The following is a 12,361-nucleotide window of genomic DNA, read 5'->3' as shown; positions in this document are numbered from 1 at the left end:
GTGGAGACGATAATAATAACAATACTAATTGCCTGCCTCACAGTTCTTTAGAGTTAGCGCCGCCACCGGTTTGCTGCTTTCTAGTTCCTCGTTCGACCTCATAAGGCTTAGTGAAGCCAGTGGCTGACCTTCGGATCATGATCTGACTGGAAACTCCGCAGCATCGTCGAGAGACGGTAACCAGTAGACCACTGAGGCAACAGACTGGTGGAATGATGTGTCGGAGTAGGGTTACAGGATTAACTTTTTAAGGAAATGCAGATGGTGGAGAATAATATTATTCCACTGATATTGAACAGCATCCAGAGAGACCACTAACACAGAGAAAGAAACTGCCCAGGTGCGAGTAGGACATACTCACTGAGGATGCCATACAATCTTAATAATATATGTAGACATTTCATCCATTCTACGATTTTTGACCGTTATTGACGTTGATACTGGGAGGACATCGATGCCAGGGATAGTAATGTATACAGACATTGCATTCATTCGAAGATTTTTGCGCTTTATTGACGTTGAAACTGGTAAGATATCGGTCCCAGACTTTCGAGAGCCTTTCAATTACAGTTCTAAAGTACGATAACAAATGACAAAAGGAACATATTTTTAGTGTGATACAATTACAAATAAACAGTTTTCTGACTCTTTTCCTTTACTTGTATTGCGAAGCATTTCTCCTTGCCAAAATTCGTCATTTTACATCAAGGGGAAGTATTCTATAGATTTTAATGAATGAGTTTGTGAGCGTCGAAATATGCGATGTAAACGACAGTATCTTTTCCTTTCGTTGACTTAGAAGCAAACGTTTATTATAACACCGAGAGAGCATAGATCTTAGTAACTGACGTAAATTTCAACCTGATGCGTCCATCAATTCCTGAGGAAAAGGATCTTAATCGAAGGATGGACAGACGGACACAACGCTAACAAATGACAATTTTTTTTCGTGTGCTGTAATTACAAATTAACAATTTTCAGATTTTTTCCCTTGATTGTAAACACTGCTTCTTGCCAAATTTGATGATTCTAGGTCAACGGAAAGTCTACTATAGGTTTCGATGAGTGAATCTGCTAGTATCAAACTATTGCCTTGACTTAATACACCGCTAAGTGACTATAGACCCTTGTAAGTGGCAAAAATTTCAACTTGATACATCTACTCGTTCCTGATAAAAAAGGAGTTATCAGACAGACGGACAGACAGATAACAAATGACAAAAAGTTTCGTGTGATATAATTACAAATTAACAATTTTCGGATTTTTTCCCTTTACTTTTACAGTGAAACCTTGCTTCCTGCCAAATTGCGTTATTTTAGAGAAAAGTAAGTACACTACAGGTTTTGATGAATGAGTTGCGAGTATCAAATTACGTACATTAATGGCCGTAGCTTTTGACTGTGTTGACTTGATGCTTCTCTTTTTTGTACGTATCCAAGGGACCGTAACCTTAATATGTGATACAAATTTCAACTTGACGCGTCTACTAGGGTTTTGAACAGACGAACAGACAGACTGACAACAAAGTGATCATGTAAGTTTCCTTTTTCACCAAGTCAGGCATGAAACCGTAAAAAGAGACATATGCAGATTCATGTATCACACAGACACACACACATAACCTTTACCGCCGTACCTTTCTCCTGTTGCTTAGCGGCTGAGGCTCCCATGGTGCGAGTTGGCGGGGCGGCGGAGGCGCTGCGCTGCTGTTTGTCCTTCCGTCGGCGGCGTCACGGTCCCACTGGCTGCGTCGGCGGCGGCGCGTGCGACGTCCCTCGTCAGGTGTTCGCCGGGTAGCGGGGTCACGTGACCGCTTTCGCCTCTAACCGCTAGTTCCTTCTGCGGAGCGTGATGACCTGCTGTCGGGAAAAACACAGCAGCTGTGAGGCGCCGGGATGATGGCGCCGGATTCTGCGGTGGCTGCTATCCGCAGGGGACACCCAGCAGTCGGAAACGCGACAGCGCGGAGGAAATTCAGAGCGACAGCTCTTAAGAAACGGGCTCGTCATCGCGCTTCCTATTGAGTGATGAAAATGGCTGCGGCGGTTGCATCAGAAAAAAAGTTACACTCCACCGACCGGTGCAGCTGCGTTAAAAATGATTCTGTTGTCAGAGCGACGTCTTTATCGTGGCATTCAAATGGTCCAGCAGCACTGCAGGTTCACATTTCGGTGGACGCCGATAAATGATACGGCATTATATTATCTAAAGAAAACATGATAAGCTACTCACTGAATCGCTTTTAAGACCAATCAAATATTCGACTCCATGTGAGGGAATAATCTCGAGATTGCGCAAAAACTTCTCTCTTCAATAGTGACATGACTCTTGCACTTACGGAGGTAAGAGAATGTAGCTTGCCACTAGCTAGTCAAAGACACGACACCGAAGTCTCTTGTGATCGTCGGCAAGCTGAGAAGGAGAAGGGAAGAGTTTTGGTCAAATGCAACAACCAGGGAAAAGCTAGTCCACGCAGAAAACAGCCGACATTAGGATTGTACGTGGCAACGTGAGTAATATACAGGGTGTTTCAGGAGGAATGGTAAATACTTTCGGAGGTGATAGTATAGACGAATTCAAATAAAAATGCCATGTAACATGTGTCCAATTTTTATTGAGTACACAGATTCAATGCATTTTCGATTCGTGTGTTGGTATACCGGTTGCTATGGGTTGCTAAGGGCGCATTTATCGAATGTCAGAAGTAGAATGTTGATGTTTACGTTGTGAAGTTGTGCTTTAGCTTACATTGAACTTTTCGTTGTGATTTGTTGGCCAAGTCTACTGTACTGTAGCGTGGAAACATGCCGCACGTATTTACATATACTGAGTATCAAATGGTTCAAATGGCTCTGAGCTCTATGAGACTCAACTGCTGAGGTCATTAGTCCCCTAGAACTTAGAACAAGTTAAACCTAACTAACCTAAGGACATCACAAACATCCATGTCCGAGGCAGGATTCGAACCTGCGACCGTAGCGGTCTTGCGGTTCCAGACGGCAGCGCCTTTAACCGCACGGCCACTTCGGCCGGCTACTGAGTATCCCGACATGGTGTTTGTGTACGGGTTTTGTAATGGAAACGCTGCTGCTGCTTGTAGAGAATATAGCATACGATTTCCTAACCGCAAACTACGAGACTCAAGAGCCTTTACTCGTGTGTTCAATACACTGCGTTTTTCTGATGTAGTGTCCAGCATTCATATTCCATCTGAACGTGTAAATAAACAGACTGTTCATGAAGTAGAAGACATAATTTAGTCGGTAGTACGTAGTCCTTCAACAAGCGCATGTATGATATCTGTACATACCGATGTTCCACATACAAGAATAATGCGAACATAACGTATGCACGGGTTCCTTCTATATCATTTACAGCTGATTCAACACCTTTGATCAGGAAACGAAGAGAGACGATTGGAATTTCGTCATTGCACACTTGAAAATCGCCAGATAATCCCATTTTTACTCTTCACTGATGGATCCACTTGATGGCGTCAATAACACCCGTAATTCACATCAGTGGTCTCAAAAAAGTCCACATACCATTATGAACACAAATTTTCAAGAATGCTTTTCTGCAAATGTTTTTGATTTGACAGAGAATCAGTTGACTGGGCCTGTTGTGTTACGGCATCGTCTTACAGGGCCTCATTATCTGCACTTCCTTGAAAATGAGCTTCCAGCATTTCTGGAGGAGATTCCTTTAGCTACAAGAATGCATATGTTCATCCAGCATGATGGGGCACCTGTACATTGTAGTCATCAGGTGACACATCATCGAAACGTAACATTCCCCGGAAGATGGATCGGTGATTATGGGCAATCTTCTTGGCTGCCAAGGTCGCCAGACCTAACCCATTTTGATTTTTGACTCTTTGGATGGGCGAAAGACAAAGTCTACAAGGACAAAAAGTAATCAAGACAGCTGATTTGGTTCAAATGGCTCTGAGCCCTATGGGACATAACACCTGAGTTCATCAGTCCCCTAGAACTTAGAACTACTTAAACCTAACTAACCTATGGATATCACACACATCCGTGCTCGAGGCAGGATTCGAACCTGCGACCGTAGCGGTCGCGCGGTTGCAGACTGAAGCGCCTAGAACCGCTCGGCCACACTGGCCGGCGACAGCTGATTTGATCGTTCGGATTATGAGTAGCGCAACCCTTATAAAAGAATCTAAAGATGACCGCAGAAGAGTTACATGTGGTTATCGAGAAAAGTCAGAAGTGCATTGAAGTTGCTGGTGGAATTTTTGAAAATCAAGGGTGAACGTCCTCATTTGCCTTTGCTTTAAGTTTGTTTGGGTTACATACTAACAGCTGTATCTCTGTACTCAATAAAAATCGGACACATGTTATGTGGCATTTTTTATTGCAATTCGTCTATACTACCACCTCCTAAAATATTTACCATTCCTTATGAAACACCTTGTGTTTCTTTTGAAGAATAAACCGCCATTTGGCTTTATATTACTGCATTTCTCTTATGTACTATCTAGATTTTGGCTTTTACACCATTATCATGTATAATGTTGAAGTTCTTCCACCATTAACACATCATATCTGGTAAAGCCAGCACAAAGCAAGTAAACGAGGCTAGTAAACAGGACTAGACTTGTTGGTCCGCTTTGTGATGACTTTACCAGATATGACGTGTTAATGTTGTAAGAACTTTCAGCATTGTACTCGATAGGGGCTTAAAATCCGAAATTTAGAAAGTACAGAAGAAAAATGCAGTAATATACAGTCAAATGGTGGTTTATTCTTTAGAAAAATAGTGCATGACTGTGGTTCAGCACCATCCTTTTTTTTTGCGTAATGCTTGCATCTATACAATATTTCTAGATACGGAATGTATAACTTACACTTTATGAGTTCCTCAGTATCACCAAAAGGTATTTACATGAAAATAGTAGAGTGACTGTGTACGGTGTCAAACAAATAAAGCACCTTACACTGAATTCCTGAAACAATTCCGATTAACTCGATATGTCACACGACATAGTTATGTGAAAATATACGAATTTTATTGATAGGCAAAGTGAACCGAATAAACAAACTGACATTTCGTGAATGTAAACCACTAACACTCACACTAGTAATTGCACACAAGTAATTTCCCCGACCCGAGTTACTAGTCGCAGTTCTGAGGGAAAAGAGAATTTTATGATGGCACACCATCTCGTGCAGATGAAACCCTCACCACAGGACACCTAGCGGACACAATGAGGCGCCATTGCCACTGCGTAAGCCGCTAGTGGAAGCAGCCCTTGCCTTGCTTCTAACGACTACCCTTCAGGAAGCCTTTCTACAGGAGCACAGCCAGGGATGGCCTATTAACGTCTGAAGAAATCCATCTCAAAACATTGGTGACTCGGTGTAGCCACCTGCATTAAAACTCGCAAGAAAGAAAAAGCTGTTTATCTCAGTATCAGCAGAGGTTATGCTTTGCCCTACGAAAGAAATGACGCCTGCGGTAAGCTACAAAAGCTCCAATGATTGGAGATATAACAAGCACGAACGCCATGATTCGCGAGAAAGAAAATGTGTGGCCACCAGGTTTGATATAGGTAAATTGCGGGCAGAGTAATTGGCTTCATCTCTTGCAGAAAATCATAGTGTGTTTGAGCAGGGTGACTCACGTCACGCTGAGACGATTTCGAGAGTCATTATGTGAACACTTGTTCACAGGCTTGTCTCAACTCGTGAGGAGTTAAATTGCGAAGTCTTCTAATATGGAGAATCGCACCAAGCACTAACAGATAATGCTTGCGAGCGATTCGAGGGCAATGACATACCTGTTGTTCCAGCCAAATGAAGTACACCATGCCAGTTAAGCTAGCTAGGGAATAAATAGGAGTCTCAGCTTCACTAAAGATGTAGGAAATGAATTAGACTGGTGTTAAACAGGTGAGAAAGTTTTAGAATACTTTCTCAGATTGACAGCTCGCGCAAACAGCCGCCACTGCCACTGCTGACACAAAGTACGAGTAATCAGATGCGCTCGTCCCACGCCAGCATGTGATATTCACTTGACACCCAGAACTGCGATCGTCTCCGTCTCTCCTAATTTTCGTACATTCAACCGTGACCTGTAGTTAAACATCTTAATGATTTTCAGGCTTAATAGAAGTAGACATAGAAGATGTCCAAGCTAACGAAAAGGATTCATCAGCCACTGTAGAGTTATGAATTGTTTTAATTGTGTACTTCCTTTTTATTGCTCTTTATCCACCCACACTCAGTTTTGAGCATTTTCTTTGGGCATTTTAGTGACATGGGCATCAACCATATTACCATTAAAGAACCTTATAATAGTTAGGAATGGCGCTTCACAGTTGTGAACACCCAGTATCAATATTTCACCATCCTGTACGTAATTTTGATAACAGTGCTGTGTCATGAGATCATATTTAGAGTAAAAATAAACCTTAATAACGAAAATCTAATATTTTCATTTTTTGCCAACATAGCGTTACACCTGAACCCATACATTAATTTCTGTTAGCGATAACGTTTCCTTTACAGTGAGTGTAGTGGAACTGACATTGAGCTCATTGTCTGATTACGTAACTGTCCATACTGCTGCACCCCTCTGAATCTGCATGTGTGAGATGGTATCTTCCTGTGTTGCAGGCCACAGGTTCAACACCAGATTCCTAAAACACTCACATAGCGTCCTTGTGCAACTGTGGTAGGAAGATAGATCAGAACCAGTCCCACATGTGTTAGAACTGTTTCGGCTGGAAATTCTTGAAAGACACAAAAAATTTCATGAAATTTCCAGTGGCATTCTATCTGCTCGTAGAAGCAGCGGTGCTGTCTTATTTCACCACGTTCGCCACTGTGGTTTCCATTTCGCGACCTATCGTTCCTTACTTTCCGAATAGTCCTCGTAATCCAAAGCCGTAGACTAGGTACTATAAGTGGCGATCAAAAAGTTTCTGTTTGAGGGCGTTGCTGCAGTGTATAAGCAACGTAGCGTGACTCCGTTGCGGGTATAATAGCACTGACATGCAGTAAAGGGATTAGTGTGGTATTCGTGTATTTCCGATATGCGTGGAACCGTGAACTACGGCGAAGTTATTACTAAATGTATCCAAACAGGACCAACATGCCGTTATTCTTTTCATGACTGCCGAAGGATGAACACCGGTAGACATCCATCTTAGCGTGAAGAATGTGTACGGGGCAGCATGTCTGTTGAATGTTGAATGTCTGTTGGTACATGCCCCCATTTGGCTATCAAGACAGTGGTTTTCTACCGGTTTTCTTAAGAATTTTTAGCAAACCACATGATCATTCCTTTGGAAATGTCGAAGATTTCCTCTCCCAGCTTTGTCTAATATTGTGCACTGTCTTCTCTAACTGTCGTCTATGGAAACTTAGGCCCTAACACACATCATATAATTGTGAAGCTCACTCAAGAATGAAGCTGAGAAATTTTTTCCAAGACGTCAGCATCAATAGGTATAAGATAACCTCCATAGAGTGCAATGTGGCATTAGCTGAGAAGAAATGGATGGAATATCAAAGGTTACAGTTCCATCGACTGTGAGACCTTTGCAGAATTAGAAAAAGGTTCCACAAGATGTGTAATGAAATCAGATGTGACCAGAATTTGCATTAATCGATGTATAGAAACAGCAGAATTGTTATGTGTGATTCAGATCCCACTCTTCGCGGATACAAGTGGTTACCAGTGCGCCTCACCAGTCCATGTTAGTAAAGACTCTGCCTCATCTTCAAATGGAAGACAATGAATATAAGCATTTCACTATCCCTATTTCACTCACTGGGGGTTTCCCCACACCACATTACGTGAATCCTGAGGCATTTCTTTCAAGAGACCAACGCCTGTTTCCTTCCTTGTCAAGCACAAAATGTGCCAATTTTGTCTGAAACTCTAATCTTCATTCTTCTAATTCTTAAGATCTGTCCTTGAGCCTAAGTCCACTGGGCACAAATCGAATACTCTAGACGGGTTCTTCTCTACACAAGAATACTAGCATGTTAATCATAAGATGAGAGGCACATCATGTGTTTATTTACAGCTGTGGACATTTGTACGACGACGGAATGGGCATCCTAGAACTCGACGAATGTTTTGTGAATCGACCCCCTTTCACCACTTATATAGTAAAGGAAATATCCATTTCGATCTTACTAAGCATCAACTGACAATTAGTTTCGAGCAAACTTTGACTGTTTTTATAGCTGTTTGGCGTTTGGTAAGCAATATTATCTCAAGTATAAGCAACTCAGAAATTAAAATATATATGAAGTTACAATAAATATGGAACAGCTTTGAAGAAATAACTTCCATGTAGCTTCCTTTCGGACTCTCTAAAATACTGTTGGCTATCTGTGACTTTATTACATAGCAGTTCCTATATAGACACACAGGAATAAAATAAATTAGCTGATTTATATCAAATGTGCAAGTTGAAAATTTGTACCCGACCAGGTTTCGAAGAAAGGTCCCCTGCTTACTAAAAAGGTGCGCTGACCACTACGCCATATGGACACAGTTGCCAGTACAACTGCACAACCACACTTGCCCCATTGGTATAAATCAATGCCCATTGGTAGCTAATGTTTTTAATTACTTTGTGTCTTGATTCTTCCCGGCTGCAGGATCAAATGTAATTGTGGTAAGATCCTCTGGGACCAAACTGCTGAGGACATCGGTCCCTAGGCATACATGCTACATACCCTAACTTAAACTAACTTACGCTAAGGACAACACGCACACCCATGCCCGAGGGAGGACTCGGACCTCCGACGGGGGGAGCCACGCGAACCATGGGAAGACTTTATTTCAGACATGTCTGAAAGAACAGGTGACACACACACAACCACACACACACACACACACACACACACACACACACACACACACACACACACAAGCCGGTGATGGCCAATGGTCCCTTCAGTGCAAATGCATACTAAGCTCTAACTCTTATGGGGAATGGTGAGATTCTAGGAGTAATAAGGCGATTGAATGGGGGCACCACATCAGTACTGGGTAGTGTTCGTCGAGAATCTGGGTCTGACGGAAGGCGTGCTAGAGCAGTCAGTGTGATTGTGGTGACAGCTGTATCCAGACTGTGTGCTGGTCAACACATTTGCCTCTTTGCCTCCTGGCCCAGCACAAATTTTCAACTTGCACCAGTGATACAAATGATATCCAAAAGAACAGACACCACATATATACTTCACATTTAATTTTACGTGTACCATTAAAACACTAATTTCTCACCACATTCTATAGACTTTTCTTTGCTGATATTTTTATGATCTGATATAGAGTGCATACAATTTTACTGCAGCTGTTCCTTAAACACAGCACGTTATCTCGAAATACTTACAGTAACAGCATGGGTGACGACAACATGGATAACCGGTAAAAGTAACGAAAAACCTGGCTTTTATGTGACGTGGTGGGCGAATCTTCTGTCAGTTGGGAGCAGTCAGTCATTTTTAGAGTTTTAAATCATACAAAAAAGGGAAACCTACAGTTTAATATCTCTTGTTGCAATAATTGAAGCAAATAAGTTAGCAGCAATAGTAATGTTGCAGTTTTTCTGGTTGCAGGTTTTGAACTCTCCTTGGAACAACATAAAAATAATATAAGCTAGGTGGGAGGATGACGAGGAAAGTTCGACATTTCGGGCACACGGGCCGCTGGCGGTCAAGGCCACCTGTGAGAGACCGCTGCGCCCCGGCGGTCACCAGTTAACCTCCTACAATAGGCTCCCACTGGCCGTTGCCTTCTCGGCCGACGTTAAATTGTTTCTCTGATTTAAATACACGCAGGACTGCTTCTGCAGCCACAAATCTGAGACCATCGATAGAACATATACAGCATGTTTGTGCTAACTCTGAAGCATGTGAGTTATCTGTGTGTCCCTAAGATGGGAGCTTTCATAGGTGGAAATTTCTTTATGTAACAGTGTTTTTTAACAATGAACATGTTTTTTTTATATTGTAAACTTAACACAAATTGTATTTATACTTCAATGTTTAAGCGTAGATGTCTACCATTGGTCACCGCTGGAGGCGTTGTGTACGCTGATGTGCTCATACCTTACTATATAAACCCAGGCATAAGGTAAATTCTTTGCAGTCTCCTGCCACACCTTGGTAGCCGTGACGCCACCAGCAATTGACCAGCGAGTAGAACATTATATTTACGTAATGCACTCTTATAAGATGGTTGTCATTACTTTTGTCTAAGATATATATTGCAATTTCACCGTATGTTCGCCCTGAAGATGCCCCCTGCCCTGGGCTGAAACCGGTCGGCACTAAATAAATAAAAAAAACGCGATTAAGACTGTTTTCTTAATACCGACTTAATTTTATATCAATCGCTGTTACTCCACAACCATGTTGTCCAAACATCTAGGAAATTTAGCAGTTATTAATTTTTTTCTGGCTCTAAGAGTTATTGGGATGGATTGTTTTGGGCAAATCGCACATCTCATACCCATTTAAGTAGTTCATCTGTAGGCGAGGGTGTAACTACGATACAATGGACACAATGGACACAATTCTCCTGTTGGTTATTAATATTCATTATTTTTGAAATTTGTGGTAAGGTCTTATGGGACCAAAGTGCTGAAGCCATCGGTCCCTAAGCCTACACACTACTTAATCTAACTCATGCTATGGACAACACACACACCCGTGCCCGAGGGAGGACTCGAACCTCCGACGGGGGGACCGTGTCAGTGCGCCCAAGACCGCGCAGCTACCCCGCGTGGCGTAATGTTCATTATCTATAGCTTCTGACGTTGTCATTTTGACTGTGTGGCTGCGCCGGTAATTTACGGTGTGTGTGCGTGCGTGTGTGTGTGTGTGTGTGTGTGTGTGTTTGGCGGTTGACAAAAGCGTCAGCTGTTTGAACATTTTATTCCCCAGGAGAAACTTATGTTTTGAAAATAACATCTCATTACACGGGGTACCACTATTTGTTGCTTTCTGTATCTCATGTTCAAAATGAGCGAGGTGTTTTTCACAATATCGCTGTTTGCAGAATCCATGGTGAATCCTGCAAAGGGGTCCTCAGAAACCAAAAAGATCATAATACGTGAGCATAATATGTGTTCGATGAATCACCAACACATTGTTGTCAGCGATATAGACCTCAAGTTATATTCTTCTGTCCGATAACCCTCTTCCTTATATCACTTCGTTGCTCCAGCGAATGACAGTAAATTATACTATGTGACACTACAGATTCTGTTTTTTTGTACAATTCATCATAAGATTCGAATCGTATCTGCCCATTACTCCATCTGTTCCTTCGGACCTTCTCAGTACCCGGCTTTCAGTTTTTATCATCTGTCTCAGAAGTCAGTTTGTATTATTAGTTAAATCATCAAGGAAATATGTTATACTTCTGTTAAAACTTTGAGGGTGAGAGACCATGATTGACGCATAAACCGTTTCGTTATCGTCTGTGGAGGACATCTTCAAGTATGAAACACTGGCAACTGCAATTCTGTGCTCACGTCAGAACAGTGGCGGATACAAAAGAATCTCAAGGAGGGGCACTAAAGATTTCTACCTTTACTTTTACCGTAATAAAAAATAATCAAGTCACATGCAAAGCTTAAGAAAGATGTATTTAAACTGATTATACACATATACAAGACAATGCCATCTTCTGGTATAAAAATGTTGCAGTTGTGGTTCTCTGCATTAAATGATGAATTCTATGCGCCTGTTCTTCCTGGCAAATTGGTTAATTACATCGTCAATAGGACAATCAATGTCAGGGTGAGTGTTCAGCACAGCTATGCCATTAAGTCGATCTCCTTCACTGTCGACCTCAGCCATGTCTTTGTACGCTACAGTGTTGTAAAACTTCTTTCTGCTGTAGCAATAGATTCAGGTAGACAAGCAAATATTTTGTACGGCGTGTGCAAAGTAGGTTAGTCAGATCTTTTCTTGTAGGTATGTTTTAGCTATTTGCAAGACAGAAAGGTATAATATACGATGACGCGGAGGCGCGAGCTACAAAGGAAAGTACAACTACTCGATAACTCGATTAAGTCTAGTCGACTGCCGAAAGAAACGAACGAACAGCGTGCGGGCTAACTGGCGGGGGCGGCGCGGATAGCAATGTGGGCGTCCCCGCCAGGGTGTGGAGGAGAGGAGGGGAAGGAGGGGCGCGCCTATCAACAAATTGCGCCAGAATATGTCCCCCTAAATGATGACGAAACGTCCATGAACAGTTTTATGCATTGACCCTTCAGCCCGGAAGTTTTAACAGAAGTTCCTTACATCATTATATTTTGTACTTACAGGTTATATAGTCCTTCTTATCAACAAATTCAAGTCC

At 42.1% G+C, this 12,361-nt stretch overlaps 1 protein-coding gene across 4 annotated transcripts in view; it reads right to left on the bottom strand.

The window, feature by feature from the left end:
* LOC124788055 (proton-coupled amino acid transporter-like protein CG1139) overlaps positions 1-12,361 on the bottom strand; it is a 237,693-nt gene that overhangs the window by 78,872 nt on the left and 146,460 nt on the right. For 2 of the 4 annotated variants that reach the window (XM_047255131.1, XM_047255134.1), the window contains exon 2: positions 1,638-1,860. In XM_047255131.1, coding sequence (XP_047111087.1) covers positions 1,638-1,671 — 34 coding nt within the window. In that variant the 5' untranslated portion in view covers positions 1,672-1,860. Of the gene's footprint in view, positions 1-1,637; positions 1,946-12,361 lie in introns of those variants that run through there. The other 2 variants (XM_047255133.1, XM_047255132.1) reach the window with 2 other exon arrangements.

Source organism: Schistocerca piceifrons, chromosome 3, assembly GCF_021461385.2.
Source record: "Schistocerca piceifrons isolate TAMUIC-IGC-003096 chromosome 3, iqSchPice1.1, whole genome shotgun sequence".
Classification (NCBI taxonomy): domain Eukaryota; kingdom Metazoa; phylum Arthropoda; class Insecta; order Orthoptera; family Acrididae; genus Schistocerca; species Schistocerca piceifrons.
Note: the sequence above shows the minus strand (reverse complement) of the source record. Positions and strands in the feature narration are given on the sequence as shown.